This window comes from Equus caballus, chromosome 24 (genome assembly GCF_041296265.1).
Source record: "Equus caballus isolate H_3958 breed thoroughbred chromosome 24, TB-T2T, whole genome shotgun sequence".
In the NCBI taxonomy this organism is placed as follows: Eukaryota; Metazoa; Chordata; class Mammalia; order Perissodactyla; family Equidae; genus Equus; species Equus caballus.
The window spans coordinates 58,190,938-58,212,905 of record NC_091707.1 but is presented as its reverse complement, the minus strand read 5'-3'; the positions used below and the strand labels follow the sequence as shown (position 1 = coordinate 58,212,905).

Sequence of the window (21,968 nt, the reverse complement as noted above, 5' to 3'; positions counted from 1 at the left end):
GAAATTCAGAGTTTCACTATTTTTAAAATCATGTCACAGTTCTGCTCTACAAGCAACTGGTTTCATTTTAATTTCCAGCAGAAATAATCACAACCCATCATCACCTTACACAGAGTAGAGAATCAACAAGGAGAGAGAGGAGTGCGCTCTGTCTCACCTGGTAGCCCACCAAGCCTCCCAGAGCCCAGGCGCGCTCTCTACTAATCCACCTGGCGATGCTGCTGGCCCCGATCTTCCGGGGCTGGGTGACCACGATGTTGCAGTAGGCCGAGCGCTGAATGTAATGATCCAAGATATACTGTGGGAGCTGAGTACTTTTACCGCTCCCTGTGGCACCATGAATAATCACCACAGAATTACTTTCTATCAAAGAAATAACCTAGAATTTAAAAACAATTCTTTCAAAATTGCTGCAAAATTAACAACGATATAAAGTATTACCTATGAACTAGAAGCTTTATCTTAGGAAGACTTTCAGGACTTATTTTCCTTTCATCTTTAAAAGTTAAATTAATAACTATCTGACATCACAAAAGAGAGCAAGAAGGTTCTGTGGGGTTGCTATGTTTAAAACCAATTTGACCACTATGAAACAACTGTTATGACTATGGAAAAACCACACCAACTTCAGCTCTCTAGGTCTCAATTTCTTCATCTATAAAAATGAAAATACCAAACTAGATTTCTATAGCTCTGGCTAAGTCTAAATTTCTATCATTTTGAAATTTTAAAATAATTCTACTGCACATGAAATCCTAAGAAACACGAAAAAACAGTTGCTACTACACTCAACTGGTTTTTAAATTTCATTTGAAATTCTTCAGACACATTTTTAAACAATTTCCACTGTCCCACCTACGGACTGAATGGAGCATTTTTAAAACTCCAATCCAATTCCTCCCCAACACTCCCCTACCTCCACCTTAAATGTATTTAAGCTCTTATCTCTCTAGCTATTGCTAAGGTCCGGGAACACAAAATAATTTGAATATTGGTCTCTAAAAATTAACAAAGTATACATATTCTACAAAGTTGTGTGATTTAATCTAAAGCAAAATAAAAATTAAATTTGAAACATCTACAGTTTTTATTTTATCTGTAACTGCTTCTTCCACTAGTATATTTAATAAAAGTTTCAGTGCTTACTTTTAACAATGTTTAATAACATGTAAATAATTGAAAACGTAATCATCCTGCTGCTTTATCTGGCCCAGCATTGTTCATAACATGATGTACCAATGATTGACCAAATCAACCACTAGGCAGAAAAACGAGCAAAAGCGTAAAGAAAATCCCCCGGAATGCTGGAGTCCCGGGGCTGAGGCACATTGTTTCTCTATAAAAAGACTGGGCAACGAGCTGCTTTCCATAGTGCCCTCCGGGGAAGGAGCAGGGGTGTCCTCACAGTTCCTCTACAGGAGGGAAGACTACACCACACTCAGAGTGAGGAGACGAGCTCAGGGGAAGGCTGAACAAACGAAGTCCAGTCAAAGGAAGACTCTCCAGGTGGTTACGCATACAACCACCTCCTGTGCCCAGTACGCCCTCCACCGTCTGCCACAGGGCCTTGCACACGCCTGGTGTGCTCACCTGGCACCTCACCACTGTCGACCTATCAGCCAAAAGTGCTGGGCCTTGGGTATTTATTCAAAGAGCAAAATTACATTATGACAAAAATAATTTTACCTCTTCTTTACATCGATTTATAGGCAAATCAGGATATTTATAAGTTGTCTCTGGGATGCAGGTAACATTGCTTAATTTAGCCAAAGGTGGCCTTGGACCTGGATTCAGACAAAACAATATAATGCTATTTCTTATCTGAAAAAAGAGAAGGTAAGTAACCCAATGTTCTACCTAATCTCTATGTATAGCACATATATGTACACACACAAATACAAAAATATATATTCTACAGGCTAACAGTGCAAGCAGAAAATTTGCTTTGTACCCACTCTTAATAATTTATATAAGCTGAGCACATTTTTATCCCTCCCTCACAGCCATCAAGGATGTGCTCAGCGCTACCTTCTATGATAAAAGACCTGTAAAACACAGTACTTGTCACTTGAAAATGATACTAAAATGGTTAGCTTAAAGCACAAACTTTTATTTGAAACTTCAATAGAACGCATCAATTTGTTAAGCGTTCATTCCTTGCTGCTAAAATAAATTGGTAGCAGACAACCAAACACAACTTATGAACTATGGGTATCATAAAAATGGGCAACTTTACTCATAACGACGCACGACGTGGCGCTCTGACAGTCTGACCTACTCAATGTCCTCTTGTAAATAGACATGCTACTCTCCAGCTACGCTACAAATTCTGGACCTCTGGTCACCACCTGACAAACTGACAAACCATCAAACTTCCTGGGATGCAGACTTCTCCTGGGAAATAACTTGTACTTCCGAAGTCAATCTGCTGTTAAGCCTCCCTCTCTCCATGTTGGACTGAACTCATTGCTCCCCAGGTGTCTCCCCAACACCCCACCTTTCCTTTTCCTCCCAGCCCTCACTCCCCTGTCCTAAGCTCTCCTCCCCTCCATTTCTGCCGTCATCCCTTCCTGCCTGATTCACACGTATCCAAGCTTTACTTGTGCTTTCCTGCTTTTTTCCTGTACATATATTCTGAGTTTTATAATTAGCCTAATAATACATAATTAAAATATGGCTATTTTCCCATATTTTAATCAAGGTGTGCAGCACTCATTCTGAATTTTAAAAACAGAGGAGCCAGATGTGTTCTAAGCTCTCAAAGCAAAAGTGTCTTCTTTGTGGATAAGTGTTCTTTCTAGAGCATCAGTGGCCACTGACTTAGGGGGAAAGTTCTCTAAGTCCTGCCCTCAACGGCTTTCTAATCTTCCAATCAACCTCATTACTGACTGCCAAACTCTCTCAAACATGCCCTTTTCTTTCCATTCTCATATCTCACTTTCCTTCCACTACTCCTTTCACCTTTAAAAAAAAAACCACACACAATCACTGATGCCTTCCTGTTTCCCCAATTGTTGTACTTACTCCCAGTCTCAGCCCTTCCAGAAGAATTCTCAGCTACAGAGTCCTTAAAAGTAACCACACTACCTTCAAAACATCGAGTCTGAGCAATATTCAATGTGTGAACAGTTCCTAACTTACACATGGTTCCAACATTTCATTAAATTATTCGGAACTTCGAAAGGTAGTTGAGTATGCAGGCCAGCCCACAAACATAAGAACTGAGATAATATATACATGAACTGGGGAAAAAACAAACATATACCTTCCCATTCTTGATGCTGGTAGGTTCATCAATCAATAATAGGCCTTTTCAACATAATACATGAAAGGGGTGAGAATCCACACAGCCTTGTGAGTGAGGACAGACAGGGGACACCACTGGGAGATGGAGGGACAAGCAGTGGGGACAGAGGGAGTGAGGGACTCAGGGAGGAGCTCTGCAAAGGGGAGAGAAGGTGACAGACTCCTTTAGAAATACAAAAGGAGCAACTGTATTTTTTGCTGAGAGACTTTAAGCCCAGGTTCAGTGCTGCTAAACAAGCTGTTACTTTGACAACATTGATGTGACTTACATTCCTTGATTACATGCATTTTGAAGGTTGCAACTTAAAGACAGAAATTTTACAAGAAAAAAATTTCAAAAGTCCTAACTGTACTGTCTAAACCCTAGCCCTTCCTCCACATAACACAAAACACAGTCTGACGTTTTTAGGTCACTGGTGAAGCAGACCCAGTACAAATCGGGTCCTGCCTCCATGTCTACCGCCAGAGGGAGGACAGGAAACCAGAGAGATGTTCACGGCCGTCTGCTCTTTCATCTATGCATCAGCAGCAAAATCAAAGGTAGGCGACTTGGAAAAGCATCATGGTTAAGTTCTCAAAGAAAAGAGATAATTTAAGGCAAATCAACAAACTACATATGGCAATGTATAATCCAAAAGTGACATGAGAAATATCTCAACCTCAAAATTTGCTATTTTTATTTTCCTGTTATCTCTTTATCCTAAGTTATTACCGTTAAAATATTTTACATGAACTGGAAAAAACTGGAAACCATAAAAAAATGCTACTTTCTCTCCATTAAGCTACCCCACTATATTACCATCAACCAAATATAAAATCTAACCAAAAATTTCAGCAGTTTGGGGTTCCAAACAGTATATAATGGATTTTAACTGGAGAACATAATATTTCTCTATCTTAAAATCTAGAGACCATACATTATAGAAAATAAGTTTAATTACTGATTTAACCATAAAATTAAATCTTCAAAATAAATAATTGTATATTATTTTCTCCAAGTATAGGATGGTATTCTGAATACAAAATTAACTCAACTTGAATGTTTCCCTTTTCAGTTATTATATATTCCACAGAGGCCATTCGCTTAAAACTGGGAGAAAAGCTGTAAGGAGGATGGAAGCAACCACTGAAAATATCACCAAGTCAAAAGGGAGGCAGCACTGTGGCATTTAATCACAACCCAAAGACATGGTCCCAGGACAAATTCGAAATTGTCATACAAAAGCAACAGAACCCTGCAGGAGTCCACAATTTGGAACCAGCTCAAGCTGTTAGGAAATGCTATTAATCTCAACTTTTCTTAAATGATTCACCTTTAACTATATAAAATGATCCTAATGTAATCTATAGGAATTCACTGAATGTGCATTCTTGGACTTAAATTTAGAAATAATTTTTAAAAACACTTATATAGATGAAATGGCACCTCTATCATATCAAAATCGAAAGTATTTTGAATCAAAGGATTTTATAACCTGATAAAACAACGTTCATGTTGAAACCTGAGGTGCTGGATTGGAATCGGTTATCAGCGTGATCTCATGGTTCTAATAGAAACAGAAATAGCTGTGTGTGGATATACACACACACACGTGTGATAACCTCATCTCTCTTCTTCTGTGCTCCAAAAGCACTTCAAAGCACCTCCCTGCCTCCCGTGGCCCCTGCTCTCTCACATCCATACGCAACACATCACCGGGTCCTGTAAGACTGTCCCCGGACCGGCTCGCCTCCCCAGCTCCACTGCCTTGCCCTAGTCATCAGCATCAAGTCTTGCCTAGACTAGGGCGACTCCTCCCAACTCTTCTCCTCGAATCTGCTCTGACCCCCCAATCCATTCCCTCCAGTATGAACAGAACGGTTTTCTCAAAACACCAATCTAATCACATGACATTCCTCTCCTCCCTTCACATTCATCCCAAGAAAAACATAGAACATTTAAAGTTTCCCAATGCTCTGAGTATTAAGACCAAAATTCTTAGTTATGGCCCATGGTCATTACCGCTCATGCCTCTAACTCATCCAGCCTCAACCAATACAACTGTGCTAGTTTTCTATTACTGCTGTAACAAACTGCCACAAACTTAGTGGCTTAAAAACAACATCCATCTATTCTTTTACAGTTCTGGAAGTCAGAAGTCCAAAATCAGTCTCACTGAGCTAAGATCAAGATGTTGGCACGGCTGCTTCCTTCCGGAGGAAGGTTCTGTAGGGAAGAATCTGTATCTTTTCAGTTTCTAGAAGTGGCCTGCATTCCCTGGCTCATGTCCCCTTTCTCATATCACTCCAACCTATGTTTTCCGTTGTCACGTCACCTACTAACGTCCCCTACTACTACCTCTGATCCTCCTGCCTCCCCCTTAGCAGAGCCCTGTGATTGTACCGGGCCCACCTGGACAAGCTCTTTAACTCAGAGCTGCAAGTTCCTTTCACCACGTAAGGGAACACAGTCAGAGGCTCTGGGGATTAGGATTGGGACCTCTTTGGGGCACTATTATTCAGCCTACAAGTGACCCTGCCCAGGCCCACCCACCCGGACTCTAGACTCCCCGGCATACTGGTCCTCTTCCAGGACTGGAGACCCAGGCTTTCTCCCACCACAGGCTCTATGCACACATCGCCCCCTCCACCCCGATCCCACACTGCCTAGGTAACTTCTATTCATCCTTCAGCTCCAAGCTCCACTGTTACTTTCCCGATAGCCCAGCTCAAGTGAGAAACCCTTGTCTTAGGGCCCAGAAAGCTGTCTTTCAGAACATTTATCTCCAAAAGTACTTCTCTGTGTAGCTACATGATTAAACAATAATCTCTGTATGAGAAGGGACCAGGTCCTCTCACTTATCATATTCTCACTGCCTCGTGCAGTCCCTGGCACACACCTTGATAAATACTGGTTGCTGAATAAATCCTCCAACTGCAGCCAAAGCTATAATTTACGTGACTGCCTGGTGAAAAGCTCCAAATATACTAAGATGCTATGGCCAGAGAAAGAAAATAGCAGCTTCGAATGAGAATCCAAATCAAAAGTTATAAGAGCAGACATCTCGAATTGCAGGCATTCATTTGTAATCCAGCTACTTTCAAACAGTGGCAATTCCATATGGCATGCCCCAGGACCAGCAGGTGGTGTGCGCTGGGTTTGTGTGCGTGCCCCAGGGCCAGTATATACGGGTGTAACAAGAAGGATTATATCATTTGTCATGTGAAAGTTAACATGCCTCCCCAAACGGAAATATTAGATGATGGATGTCCTTCCACAATAACCCATATGGCTATTTCATGCTTCTATTAAAGCTGCAGAGTATTCCACTATACAGATAAAATCACCAATCTTCTGTTACTGACATTGAGAGACTTCTAAGCCTTCCCACAGATAAGCAACAATGGTAATAAACATGCTTATATGTACAACTTTGTATCTTTCTTAGCATAAGTAAAAAGTGGACCAAAGACACACACATTTTGAACTATCACTTCTGATAATAATGCACTGGTTTGTTCAGACAAATATTTCTCCTGAGGGCAACCAAAGATGCTAGGTGAAATATACAAACATCATCTTTTTTTTTTTTTTTTTTTTTGAGGAAGATTAGCCCTGAGCTAACATCCGCCACCAATCTTCCTCTTCTTGCTGAGGAAGATCAGCCCTGAGCTAACTTCCATGCCCATCTTCCTCTACTTTATATGTGGGACACCTGCCACAGCATGGCTTGATAAGCAGTGTGTAGGTCCACACCTGGGATCCAAACCCGCAAATCCCGGGCCGCTGAAGCGGACTATGCAAACTTAACTGCTGTGCCACCCAGCCGCCCCTGCAAACATCATCTTAAAAGAACTGAAGGGTCGATGAGATAATGAGGAAACACGAGGCTGAAGTCTATAAAAGGCAAGAACACAGGGAGGAAGGCAAAGAACTCAATGCTGCTTTTACTCTAAGGTGAAAGACAAACAAAGAGAAATTAACCTTAATACAGTATAGTGACAAAAAATGAAAAGTACAAAACTAAATGAGAGTGTGGAGTACAGATTAATGGCTCAGAATTTTCCAGAACTGATGAAAGACATCAATATTCTGTATCATCAAGAAGCCCAAATAAATCCCCAGAAGGCTAAGGATTAATGTATTTCATAATTTTTAAAAAGGCTAACAAAGAAAAGTATTCCTCTAACCCCAACTTCTACCCCTCAGTCTGAGCATAGCACTCAGGGCAGAAGGACAGGAGGCAGAGCTTCTCGGCTGAATTAGTAGGAAGTCTGTGACATGTAATCTTTTATAAAGCAAAAAACCAAACGGTGACTTCTCTTACGTGAATATGGCCTGATGCTAATAAGAATCAGCTCAGGAAAGCAAAACTGCACGTTCACAGAAGGTAACCAGTCTGATCCGAATTTTGAACAGGCCACCCTTGGTGGGGGGGTGTTAACAAAGACCTTTTCTCTTTCATTTTATACATTTATACATTGCTTAAAATTTTGTTTTAACATGTTTATTGTTTAAAAAAACTATAACGATTCTTTAAATAAAAATTTTAAGTAGTTCTAATTAAGAGTAAAGTAAGAAACCATTCTTAGTCTTCCAAAGAACAGACAATTCAGGAACTACATTTAAAAGAGAAAAAATGAGCAATTTACAACGTATCATATACTCACCACCCCCCAAAACAGTCCCGAGTTAACAAGCAGTATGGATTCTTTATTGACCAAAATATTACATTTCTTGAAGACTTCTAGGAATTCAGTGTTTTAACATGTGAACAACTCACACATATTTCACGATATTCAAATACTTGTTTACCTGGCCCACTGGTTGACTGTTCACTGCCATACATATCAAATTGTTGTACTTCAAGCTGTCTGTATTTGTTAATATACTCCATTTCTGAGCTCTTTTGGCTAAGTGGCCTGCAAAGAATACTTAAAGTTAGTATATTGTTTCCAAAAAGCCAAGAAATCCCCATGTGCTAGAGGAATCCTTTTTTTTTTTTTTTTTTTGAGGAAGATAAGCCCTGAGCTAACATCTGCTGCCAATCCTCCACTTTTTGCTGAGGAAGACTGGTCCTGAGCTAACATCCGTGCTCATCTTCCTTTACTTTATACGTGGGATGCCTACCACAGCATGGCGTGCCAAGCGATGCCATGTCCACTGGGATCTGTACCGGCAAACCCCGGGCCATCGAAGCAGAACGTGTGCACGTAACTGCTGCACCACCGGCCTGGCCCCTTAGAGGAATTCTTGAATAGTTACTTTTACATTGTCATAGAAGAAAAAATTCAAATAGTCAACAAACAAATGAAAATAAGTTCAAATTTAGATAGTTACCAAGTCGATGCAAATTAAAATGAGAAATCATTTTTTCATCCTTCAAATCGGCAAAAAGAACAAATATTTTTAGATTATAGGAAGAGGGTGATAAATGGGTACAACCATTTATTCTGAAGGGCAATCTGCCAGTATCTATTAAAACTTAAAACATACATCTCCTGCAAGCCAACACTTCCTCCCTCGGTATCTTCCTTAGAGCAATATCTGCACACGTAGACAAGGAAGCACACCAAGGACACGTGCAGAAGCGTCCATTCATTCAGCAAATACGTACTGAACACCGAGCACATGAGAGGCACTGTCTCAGACACAGAGATAGCAGTGAACCAACAAAGTCTTGGCCCTTAGGAAACCGTCATTCTAGTGAAGGAGACAGACATATAAGATACTCATTAGTGATACAAAGGAAAAATAAAACAGGCTAAGGGCATAAAGGATTCCAGGGAGGAAGGGTATCTTTTCATAATATTTGTAATAGTTAAAACCTGAAAAAAATGCCTGACAGAGGGACAAGCTAAACTATAGCAAACTTTTACTTAATATATATCACTTAAAGAATGCCATGGCTATATTCACACTAATACAAACAAATATCCATAACATTACACGAAAAAAGACAACTGCAGTGTGATATGCAAAATTTCCTATCAATTATAATTAACTATCTTTTTGTTACCAATGTCTACTTTAAATGCACTGCTATCAGAAAAATGAATGTATAATAACAATTCTTGAAATTTGAGGTTTACTTTAATAAAATGCTATTTCTATAAAAGTCTACTTTTGCCTAATATTAATACTTGTATCAGCATTCTTCTGTTTACTCTTTACCTGACATTTACTCATCAGTTCACTCAACACATTAAGAATTCAGGGCTGGCTCCATGCAGGCACTGTCCTAGGCACTTGGGATAAAGCAGTTGGCAGGCTGTCCTCAGGGAGTGGACAGTCTAGCTGGGGAGAGGAGCACAGTAAAACATGGAGTATGTCAGACAGTCATAAGTATACAGAGGAAAATGGAACCCGGAGAAGAGATGGGGTGAGGAGGGTTGCAATGTTAATAGGAGGATAAGTGACATTCAAGCAAAGATCAGAAGAAAGTAAGAGAAGGGCCATGCAGTTGCGTAAGCAGGAAGATCTCCTGACCAAGAACACAGGAAAACAGAAGCCCTGAGGTAAGAGTACGCCAGGGAGAGGTGGGAGGCCCATGTGGCTGCAGGAGAGGGAGCAGGAAGAGGATGGGGGTTTGCCTAGAGGTAGGAGGAAGAGCCGGAGTTTCCAGAGGAGGGCGGGGTGGGGTCCTGCAGGACTGGCAGCGGTAATTATGAGGAGGTGGGCTTTTGTTCTGAGATGAGTTTTGAGCAGAGAGAGAAATAACAATATCTGACTCCTATTTTAACAGGATCCCTCTGACCAGGTGAAGCAGGGTGGGATGACAGGGGCACCGACACAGCAGAAGCAGGGAGACCACCTAACAGACCACCACAATAACCACGGCCAGAGATGTGGCCTAGACTGGAGAGGCAGCAGTGAAGGGGAGCCCACAGAATATGCTGACGTATTAGACCTGGGTATGAAAAAGCAGAAAAAGAGTCGTCGAGAATGATTCCAAAGTTTCAGTTTCTGGTAAGATCAAGTAAACACACAGCACCCTGTGTCTCCCACAGAATGAAGCTGTCAACGCTGGACAGCATGCACCAGCAGCTATTTGATGACTCTGAAAAGGAAACGCCAACAGGTAGATTGGGGGAAGAAGACGAGAATTCAGAACCCCACCAAACCAGCAGCGAGTTTACCACTTTTTAACTGGTATCCCTTGACCCGAACTCACCACAGTGCAGAATGCAGAAGCAGGAGCCAACAAACAGAGCAACCCCAGGAGCAGCTCTAGTTGTGCCCTGGGGAGCAGGAAAGTGGATTCCAAACGCTCAAAACGGGGGCAGTCTCCAGGTTTTTTTTTTCTTTTCTCCATTCTCTCATGTTCCAGGGACAGCAGGTGCCTCAGACTCTGAAGGAGGGGAATTCCCTCTCTAAGAGGATGGGGCAAACCCTTACTGCCTTTTGTTTCTCTATCTTCCCACTGCTTGCCCTGGGGTGTGGATGCACGTGGATGCAATTGCAGTAAGTACATGGCAGAGCAGGGCAATAAAGCCCCAGCCTTCTGGCCAGAGGACCAAAACGGGGAAGCCCCAAGGACAGGAAAGCACTTGGGAAATCACAGACCCTAAGCCATTTATGAATAGCTGGGCACACCCCTGGGCTGGGTGGGCATGCACTGACTGCAGACAGCCCATCACAGAGTTTGAGACCTGAGCTACAGAATGGCCACTAGGTGGCACAGTGGAGGACAGATCCAGATGGCACGACAAAGGCTCTAAAACCCAATGGACCTTGAAACCACAGCCCACAGAAGGCTGGCTGGAACTTGCGGCCTGAACACAGCTGGTCAGCTACATTCTACACAGGATTTAAACAAGACTCAGAGTCCCATAATATAGTATTTAAAATGCCCAGGATACACACCACAATTACTCAGCATTGGAAGAACCAGGAAAATCTCCTGGGTGCAGCAATGACCACTTACTTTAGACACCGGCTACCCAAAATGAGGACAAAACAAGCCCAATCCCCAACATCTCACACCCATGTCAAACCAATTCCAAATCAACCCAACACCCAGATACTTATTTTTTAAGCCTTATAAAGCTAACGTTCTCCTGTAACTATAACTTGGAAGCAGAGAAGGCCTTCTCAAACAAGAGCACAAAAAAGGGAAAGGAAATATCAATAAACTTATCTGAATTATAATTTAAAACTTGCAAACAATGTCATAAATGTTAAAGAGCAAGAACAGTGGTCACTTGAAAGAACACATTTGCAGTACATAACATAGGAGCACACTGAAAAATCCTATAAATCAGTAAGACATAAACAACCCAACAGAAATGTGATTTTTAACTTTAAAAAGCACATATATTAGTGTCCTTTAATTAAAATATTTTAAAGAGGAAATAATTTGGTAAAAGACATTTAACATCACAGTTTCTCCTCAAATGTTAACTGCATCTTTAATCACACACACACACAAATAACAATGCAGAACTTGTAATTCAGTAGCTAAGGAATTAAAAACAGAAGAATATTAATCTCCTCACAATGAAAAATCTTCCTTAAATTGCAATGAAATGCTGCTGAGTGCCATACTAGAAGGCCCTGACTGTAAATACGTAAAAGTTGTGCCTGGCTCCTTAGCTTGCCCTTCAAAATTCCAAAAGTTTATCTTTCCAAAATTATCTTACGTACTTCCTTACATATCTTAAAATTTTACATACACACATTATGAATGATACAGTCCTATTTCACTTCAAGTCTTATAAAATTTCATTCAGGGGCCGGCCCGGTGGCGCAGCAGTTAAGTTCGCATGGTCCCCCTCTACAGCCTGGGGTTCACCGGTTTGGATCCCAGGTGCAGACATGGCACCGTTTGGCAGGCCATCCATGCTGTGGCAGGCATCCCACATATAAAGCAGAGGAAGACGGGCATGGATGTTAGCTCAGGGCCAGTCTTCCTCAGCAAAAAGAGGAGGATTGGCAGCAGATGTTAGCTCAGGGCTAATCTTCCTCAAAAAAAAAATTTCATTCAACTAACAAGATGTAGCCTGGAAAACCGTGACAATGACCGAAAAGAAATGGACCTAATTGTTTCATAGTTTAAGCTTTATGTCTTCTACACAAAATATCCTAATAAGACTGTAATTCATTAGAAACAATTCATTTATTTGACTCACTAAAATGTTTGATAAATAAAATCCAATGTGAACTCAGCTACACCCTGATAAACAGGAAAGGTTAATGCAAAGGTCCTTCCTTATCTTGACCTACAAACATTTATGTTCTGTATCTACACAGTATAGAACTACCATAATCAGAGAATGATATTTGGGCTCTATTTCAATCTCACAATCTCAGTAAATAGGACAGAAAAAATAAAACATATTAATATACATAGCACACCCTGAGTACCAGAAAAATTGCTTTACACTAATAAGATCAAAGGACAGTGTACTGAATGTGAGCCGAGGTGGTAAGAAAAGTTCTGTGAGGGTCAGACTTTAGCAATAGTCTCAACGGCAAGTTGGGTGCTAAATGAGTCAAGGGGAGGAGGGAGATTGCCTCCAAGAAGCTCTTTGTGTGGCCGGCTCATTGATCTTTAAGTCTCCGCTTAAAGGACATCCCCTACCCAGAAAGGCCTTCCCTGACCTCCGCATCTCACTGGGGGAGGCCTGGAGTACAGTATGCCACGCCTGGTGATCCAGGACCACGTTACTGGACAACTCGTGTACTTGTACTTGTTTTCCCACTAGAAGGTGGGCTCCAGGAGGGCAGAGACCAGGACTGTCCTGTTTACGGCTGCATCCCCAGGCCCTAACCAGCATCAGGGCCATGGCACAGTCCATAAACATCCGCTGAGCAATTACAGGGGAAGACAGAGCAGAATCTAATCAGAAAAGATGAGAAAACAGGGAGAAAGAAGACAGAAGAGGAACACAGAGTAGTCTCTCCATATGTTTAACAAGAGAGTTCAAAGGAACAGTAGGACCAAGGAAAACAAGGTGATGTTTTCCCTCAGACAGAAAAAAAAAAATTAGTTGGAGTTTACACTGGGCCCTGAAAAAGAAAACTACAATGTGGGTACACGGAAAAGAGAGAAAATAAGCCCCTCAGAAGACAGAGTCAGTGTGACCAAAGCTGAGGGTGAGAGGAGCACAGGAGGCGTCGGGGCAGCCAGGACTGGCTGAAAAAGCAGACAGACTCTTGAGGAGAGCAAGAGGGAAGCTGGATCGGAGACAATGCAAGACTGCAGGCGCCTGGAACAGGAAGCCGGTTTATGTTCCACATCCAATCTATTTCTGATATTTTTGTTACCATTTCAGGAGCAAAAAGTTAAAAAATTAAAGCAATATTGAGGAGGTAATTCAAAGGAAGAGGGAGCAGGATTCGTCGTAACTTTAGTAGAAAATCTGGGAGGACGGTCTGTCACGATAAACTTTACTCCCTTCCTTTTCATAGCAGTAACCACAATGTAACATGAAAACCTGCTAGTTGAAGATAATGCATGCCGACATCTGGCTTTTCCTAACGCATAAGTAACAGGAGCTGTAGGATGACCACACACGTCACTCTTTATCATGCATGACATGCAGGTCTGATGTAAACGATGTCTGTTCTTCACAGTTCACTTGAAGGAAAAAGTAATAGAAGAAACAAATATTATACAGTAAAAGGAAAAACCACTATGTAGTCATTTAACACAGAACTAAAGAGTAAAGACCGTCTGTTCTTGAGTAGAAGACACACAACATATGAATAGAAAATTAGCAGAGTAAACACCATCACACAGCAGTACTCGCCCAAATAGTGCGTATAAGTATTTCACCTTCAGCTCCAAAAGAAAACACTAAAATGATTTCCTATCATGAATTATAAGATTTTGTTTTGAACTTTGTATGTTCTCAATGTCTATTTTTTTCTGACCTTAATCTCTTATTGCCTTATCACCATCTTTTTAAAGAGATTATAAAGTATATTTTAAACTTGATCTACTTAAGCGTATATAACGTCCTCTAGCATTACAACTTGCTTAAATATACAAATTTAACTATTATTTAGAAAGAAAAACAAAAGGAGTACAGAATGCAACATTTACTACATACTTCACACATGACTGATATCTGCATTGTCTATTTTGCTCAATTATAACAAGCGTTCTCAGAACGGATATTTTGCAAAGAGTCAAATCTGATGTATTTTTCCTGCTTTCATTAAAGGGGACAGTGACCCGGCTTCTAAACGGCCTGAAAGTTAAGCTGAAGACTAAAAGCAACATGGTTATTTTTAGAGCTCTACAGGCATAAAAATACAGCACTAAACTGTGACCCGCAGCTATGCACAGTAGAGCATCACATCATGCGACAGACTTCACCTCAGCTGGGAGCGCATCTGTGGTGCTTCATTTCATTACCAAAGAGATGTCTAAATGCACTGAGGACCAGAATTCGTAGCTGCCGGCATCTTTTTCAAATAGACAGAGCCACATTCAAAAGGCAGACTATTATATAATTTGTGAAGATTAAATAGTAAGTTATTTTTGTCATTTCTTCTAGCTTACTTACAAGGTGAATTAATGAGAATTCTCTCCAAATGAAGACATCACAACCTCATTCCTAACATAGAAAGTTATTTATTTCAAATACAGTTTCAGTGGGTAAACAAGGACGCTCATTCCTTCAACAGGGGACACATCCAGGAGAACAAGATACGCCTGAGTAAAACACACCTTCAGCACCAGTTCAAGTAAACTCTTCGGAAACATCACGACATCGGATCCAACCACATAACAGGTATGCTTTAAACCTTTTCTGTACAAAACAAAAGTCAAAAGTACGTTTGTAGATAGCACTTTCCTATATGTTAATATTTTAAAGCCTCCTAAGAACTTTTAACAGCAAGTGTTAGTGTTATTTTCAGAAAATGTTCAGTCTGTAGATTGTCTCTGACTTTGTATATTTCATTTCTGCTTAGCTATTTAGTATTTTCAAAGCTTGGTTTTTGGCACTGACCTAGTTAGAAATTAAAAGACTTTAATCCATGTTCTAATGTTATTTTGACCTAGTATATCTAACCAGTGAAAAATTCATGCACTTTTCTGGCAAAATTATTGTAAAGAAACATATTTGCTCATCAGAACCATAACATTTTATGCAAATAAACAAGTGAGAATATTTCCATAGGCTAAAAATGCCACTTTTCAGCTGGATGAAATGGCCAAAATACGATTCCTACAAACCCACACACTATCCTGGCTCAGATGTAGTAACAAAGACTCTACTTCGAGAATTGAAGTGGCATCTAAAGGAGCGAGAGAGATTAATACAAGAGATTGAAAATGAACAAAAAGTGAAAAAAACAAGTGTGGATTACAACTGGCTGAGAAACCACCAGAATCCCCACATGACCATCCCAGCTTCTGAACAAAGACAACTTGAAGCTCTTTGCTCACAAGTTCAGCCTTGTCAAACTGGAACCATTCTCAGCAGGTAAAAATACTATGTTCTCTTCTTGTGATATTTGCTACTGTCAAGTCTAAGCGCCCCATACATTTAAACTGGAAATTGTATCCTATCATATAAATTCTTTAATCACATGTATCAAATCCCCAGCAACCTAAATCCCTAAGGAGAAGCTGGACAAAAATATCTGTTGTTATCTTACTGGCTAGGAAATGTTTTTACACCACATTCAAAAGTTCTTTACTAGAAGCATAACTTTAAAGCAACGTGCAGATTACTCAAAAGGTGGTTAACTACTATATGATTACATTTTATAAACTATACTTTGGAGATAAAGGGATATGACAAAAGAAACTTTCTGAATTCAATACTCATTACTGCTTTCCCTCTAGATTTCGAGAAGTTTTGGCAGAAAATGATGTACTGCCATGGGAAATAGTCTACATCTTCAAGCAAGTTCTGAAAGACTTCCTAAGCAGTACGGACAAAGGCGGGCAGCAGCAAGAGGGCTTGGAAGAGCCTCGGAGCACAGCCTGCGCGGCTCGTTCTCCGACCCCAGGTGAAAGCCCCAAGAGTCCAGACAAAGAGGAAATACCCACTATTTCAAGTTACGTAGACAAAAACACAAAGAACAGGTTCCCGACGTTCTCACACAGAATATGGAACCTACCATACTATTACCCATCAAGTTAAGTTACTTATAACCAGAGGAGTTTTTATGACCATGTTAGTACCAGAACTCTTAACATTAAGGATAAGAAAAAGTGATGTGACTTCATGTTTCTCTTTGTTGCAAGGTCAGAAGTTAGAATTCCCGTGGACGAAGCCTATGTTTTAAACAGTGTTCCTTTTTTAACCTCTCTAAAAATGCAATGTTTTCATTGAACAGTATGCTCTTAACTGTTTCCTAAATATTTTGAAAAAAGGTTTGAAGTGTTTTCTTATACCTCAAACACATCTCACAGGAACTAAGGCATTTTATTTAATATGAAATTTGACAACTTCTGTATGAAATTTAGATATTAACCCTGACTTTTATTCTAAAAGAAAGCTAAATATAGAATAAAATAAGTGACTAATGTGAATCTTATCTTTACAACATAACACTGAATCGTCTCCAGATCAGTCATTCTCAGAAGGGGAGGGGGAGGGGAAGACAGCGGCAAAGGAGGAAATAATGTGCAGTTGGAAAGTAAAGCGGTATTTCAGCCCAACGCTCAGATTCACTCTTAATCTCAACCAAAAATAAGGGAAAGTATAAAAAACGCAGCTCTATATTATAACAGTAAAAAGAAATGGACTGGTTTAACAACATTATAGTTGCCACTCAAAAACAAAAAATCAGTGCTCACATATCATTTAAACTGATATTACGTTCATTTAAAATAGCAAAATATTTAATACATAAAATTCAACATTCCATAATTTCAGTAAAGTAGGAAACTATTCATTAGTCAGATTTATTTTTATTATAAAGTGCTAGAATCTTTACCATTCTTAAAGGTAAGTCCAAAGAATCTAATGTCTGTAACTTTATATTTGGCGATTTGGGGGGCGCTTTTTTCATCTAAGAAGGAAAAAGAGGGGCTGGCCGGGTGGCACAGCAGTTAAGTTGGCACGTTCCACTTCGGCAGCCTGGGGTTCGCCGGTTCGGATCCCGGGTGTGGACATGGCACCACTTGGCAAGCCATGCTGGGGCAGGCGTCCCACTTATAAAGTAGAGGAAGATGGGCACGGATGTTAGCTCGGGGCCAGTCTCCCTCAGCAAAAAAGGAGGAAGACTGGTGGCAGATGTTAGCTCAGGGCTAATCTTTCTCAAAAAAAAAATAAAATAAAATGGAAAAAGAAATTCAAGATTGGAACTAAATATACACTCAAAAAAAAGACCCTTCTCACTCATTTTTTCTCTGCCCTCTTCGCCAACTTCTATACAATTCTGAACCGGCCTCAATTTGGTCTTAAATCCTAACCATGTAATAAATGGTGTCAATCTAACCAGGGTTTAATGAGACAAGGTAAACGGAAACATGGCCCCAAGTGGGTCTAAAATAAAAGACACCTCTCATTCCTGTTCCCTTTTTGTTCAGTTTTCATGACAACTCTCTATGGCTTCTTCAATCACTGTAAGATTTCTTAGAGGGAAACTATTTGTAAGAGACATAAATGTCCCCAAAAGTACATAACTGGTTATTGTTCAGTGGATATAGAAAGTAGCGAACAAGAGTTTCAATACTGCCTTAATGGTGAGAACAAAATTTTTGCTTTAAACAGAACTTGGAGTCTGTCTATGAAATGCAGTACTACAACTGGCAACCTCGCCGTGCATATCAGGAAATATACACCAGAAAGAGGCCGAAAACATTTCATTCTCCCTCCAAGGCACCTCAAATAGCTACTGAACAAAAGAAATGACTAAGCCCACAGCACTTTCAAAGGAGGGCCATTCTCCCGGTTCAGATGGGAAGAAGATAATTTTTCTAAGTATCTCTTATCCGAAAGCTTCCACTGACTGAAGAAGCTGTAGACGGTTACGCCATCCCACTAACACAGGCTGAAAGTGACCCTGGGCCACTCTAGGTCACCACAAGACAGTTAACTCTACAATCAGACTTCAAAAGGGAGTGGAAAAATACAGTGAGTTTTAGCATTCCTTCTGAGCTTCTACCTCTCACTTTGTTTTTGGCAATAACCTATAACCATGCTTCCTGTGACAGCATCAGTGCACATAATTTAAAACTATAATTGTATCTAGAAAATCTACAAATCAAATAGAAGTTTTAACACAAATAACTTCCTGAACATTAAGAGATCCATGCTTTTATACATGGGCTGTTTACGGTACCTCAAGTTGACAAAGGAGTGAGGGTTAAAAATAAAAGGGGGGTGCAGACGGAGGAGAGGACTAATAGGAAAGCTTCAGGTATGTTTTATAAAGAGAAAGCAGTATTGGCACAGTAGCTAAAAGTTTTGGCTAGGAAATAATAAAGATTAAATATACTAATCCATGTAAAAGTATTCCGCATACCTAACACATAGTAAGCTCTCAAAAGTTAGCATTATTAACCAGCCCAATCCATTTAATAACATGAAAGTCACTCTTCTACATGCGAGGCACTGGGCTAAACACTGTATGTATATTCTCACTTAATCCTAACCTTGAAAGTAGGTGATGTTATTCCCATTTGACAGATGAGCAAACAGCCTCAGACCTGTTCAATGCCTGGCCCAATATCAGAGACAGTAAACAGCAGAGCTGGGATTCACATCAGTCTGTCAGGCCCCCGCACGGCCTCCAGCCCCAACTTACCCTCTGAGCTCCAAACCAGAGCCAACTGCCCACCTGACACCTCTTCCTCAATGCCCAGAGGCAACTTAAAGCAACATGCTCCAAACCAGTCACAGAGGTTTGTTTTCTAAAAGGATAAATAAAATTCACAAGGGAACAAAGGAATCAACACACACACACAAAAAAAGTGTTTAACTCTTCAAACATTTCAACTAGCGTTTTCTATCTCAGTAAACGCCAACACTGCCAATTCACCCAATTGTACAAGCCAGAAACCTAAGAACATTCTGAGCCCTTTGAGATGGAGGAGGTGCCAAAACACATCACTAATAGACAAGACCTGGGGCATGTGAAAGTGCTTTAGAGGAGGAAAAAAACTTGAAATAGACTAGAGAGACTGGGAAAGAAGGTGGGGGAGGACTTCTGTAGCCATGGAGGCCGAGGCCATCAGGGACTTCTTCAAGGAGCAGACATCTGCACAGGGCCCCGAATGATGGATGGAGCCTGTCAGGCAAAGGAGGAAACAGGGCAGAGGGAGGAGAAAGAGGGCAGGCACTCCAGGCAAAAGAAAGAGTAGATGCAGAAGCCCCAAGCCCAAGGGGGAAATGAGTTTGGTATCTTCAGGACACAGGGAAATGCCAGTGTGACCGGGGGCAGCGCCAGAGCACCAGGAGATGAGTCAGACGCCAGATGGAGCACGCTCAGCAGCCCACAATACAGCCTGTATTTTGTTCAAACAGCCGTCTATCCCACAGAAAGACAAATATGTGCTCAAAGAACCCTAGGTATGAATGTTTACTCAAGAATTTGTTCATTCAACGAATATTAACTGAGCATCTACATCACGCAGGTATTCTTCTAGGTGCTAGAATAAATCACTGGAAGCCAGGAGACCAAAATAGAAGGCTTTTGCGATAATCCTGGCAAGAGACGATGGTGGTTTATTTAGTCCAGGGTAGTGACAGTGTAAACAGTGACACACACTCTTATTCTGGAAATATTTTATGGTACAGTTGGCAGGATATTCTGATTTCTACTGGATTAACTGTATACACTCACACACACACACACACCCCCCCTCAGGGAAATGAGCCATGGTCAGAGGAGTAAGGCAGATTTTATGGTTCAATCAGGCAGGAGTGGATGAGGAAGCAACTCCCATCACTCCTAGAGTAAGGACGCAGCACACTGTAAGCACACACAGTGCAGACCTACTAAGGCAGTCCATCCATCCACACAACCATCTGCGTTCCCAGCACACACCGGGTGCTGCACTACCAGGTGGAGATTCTGTGAGAATAAAACTGAACACCCTCAAGAAGTTCCTGGGTGGGGAAAACAACACAAAACAATTCCATACAAGTACTAAGAGATGACATACGGGACATTACGCAAACAAGTGTTTACTTTAAGTGGGCTCACAACTTAAAGCCAGTGCTTGGTTTCCCTCTGATCCTTCCAGCTGTCCATTCTCAGTCTCAAAGGACTCATTCCACCTCATCAACTTCTAAACATCCAAGTGCTCCAGGCCTGGGTCCTTGGACTTCTTCTCTCTCTGCATCCACCCACTGGGATCTATCACCCAGAGTCTGGGAGATCTCATCTCATCGGGCTGAGAACCTTAAATTCACAAATGCCTAGGCTCCAGCCAGACTTCTTTCCTCAATTCCAGACTGCCGACAGTTACTGTTGTCTAACAGGAATTTCAAAGTTAACATGTTCAAAATCAAACTCATGGTATTCCCCCATAAACTAGTTCCTCCTGCAGTCTTGCCTTTCTTGGTTGATGGCAACACCTTCCAGATGCTCAGCCAAAAACTTTGGTGTCACCCATGATTGCTTCCCCCCTCATATTCCATATCCAATCCAGCTACAAAGTCCTCGACTCTGTCCTAGGAACATATCCTAAATTGCACCACTGCTTACCACCTCCACTGCTACCATCCTGGCCTAAGCCCTTGTCCCCTCTCTTGCTTGGATGATGTATTACTGAGGGTTCTCCAGAGAAACAGAACCGACAGGATGTGGAGAGAGAGAGAGAGAGACTAATTTTAAGGAATTAGCTCATGCAGTCGTAGACGTGCAAGTTCACAGGCTGCAGGGCAGGCCAGCAGTTTCAGTCCAAGTCTAAAGGGAGTCAGCACGCAGAAGGGCAGAAGGCCTCCTTGCTCAGCGGAGGTCGTAGGTGTTTAAGTCTTCAGCTAATTGCATGAGGCCCACCCACATTATGGGGGGTAATCAGCTTTACTCACAATCCACCAATTTAAATGTTAATCTCATCCAAAAAAACGCCTTCACAGAAACATCCAGAATAATGCTTGACCACATATCTGGACACCATGGTGCTACCAAGTTGACACATAAAGTTGATATCACAGATGACATCAACAGACTCTTGCCTGATCTCCCTGTTCCTACCTGGGCCCCCTTCAATCCATGCCACACAGCAGTGATCCTGTTACAGCCGCAAGTCACATCATGCCACAGCTCGCTCAAAACCCCAAAGCACCCCACTGGCTCCCGCACTGCCTCAGACAAAGCAGCAGAGCTCCCACCAAGGTGTAAGACAGAACTCTGGATCTAGCTCCCCATTCCCTCCCTGACCTCATCGACCATCCCCCTCTCAGTCACTCTACTCCAGTGCAGGGAGGAGACAGAGAAGAGAAAGTCAGATGTTTTTAATTAATCGGAAAATTACCTAATAACTAAATTTGTTAAAGAGACAAAAAGGTTTTTAAAAAACATGGACTTAGGGGCCAGCCCGGTGGCACAGTGGTTAAGTTCATACACTCTGCTTCAGTGGCCCAAGGCTCGAGGGTTCAGATGCCAGGTTCAGAGCTAAAAATGAGTTTGATTTTGATCAAGCTATGCTGTGGTGGCATCCCACATACAAAACAGAGGAAGACTGGCAGAGCTGTTAACTCAGGGACAATCTTCCTCACCAAAAACAAACAAACAAACAAACAAACCATGGACTTTGTGG

General features: G+C 41.3%; 2 protein-coding genes across 6 annotated transcripts in view; one reads left to right on the top strand and one right to left on the bottom strand.

Moving 5' to 3' along the window:
• Positions 1–21,968, bottom strand: part of TDRD9 (tudor domain containing 9) — a 119,463-nt gene that overhangs the window by 92,725 nt on the left and 4,770 nt on the right. For 3 of the 5 annotated variants that reach the window (XM_070249352.1, XM_070249355.1, XM_070249353.1), the window contains exons 2-4: positions 8,102–8,208; positions 1,687–1,784; positions 158–379 (exon numbers count right to left, since the gene is read on the bottom strand). In XM_070249352.1, the coding sequence (XP_070105453.1) occupies positions 158–379; positions 1,687–1,784; positions 8,102–8,208 (427 nt within the window). Of the gene's footprint in view, positions 1–157; positions 380–1,686; positions 1,822–8,101; positions 8,209–21,968 lie in introns of all 5 variants that reach the window. The other 2 variants (XM_070249354.1, XM_070249356.1) reach the window with 2 other exon arrangements.
• Positions 14,604–16,800, top strand: RD3L (RD3 like). Its single transcript, XM_070249357.1, has 4 exons — positions 14,604–14,766; positions 14,924–15,030; positions 15,421–15,726; positions 16,092–16,800. Exons 3-4 carry the CDS (start codon positions 15,428–15,430, stop codon positions 16,390–16,392), a joined length of 600 nt encoding a protein of 199 aa, XP_070105458.1. The 5' UTR covers positions 14,604–14,766; positions 14,924–15,030; positions 15,421–15,427; the 3' UTR covers positions 16,393–16,800.

Coding starts and splice junctions, on each gene's coding strand:
- RD3L (XM_070249357.1), top strand. CDS start 15,428: ATGCCACTTTTCAGCTGGATGAAATGGCCAAAATACGATTCCTACAAA. Junction 15,727..16,091: donor ACTGGAACCATTCTCAGCAG/GTAAAAATACTA, acceptor CTTTCCCTCTAG/ATTTCGAGAAGTTTTGGCAG.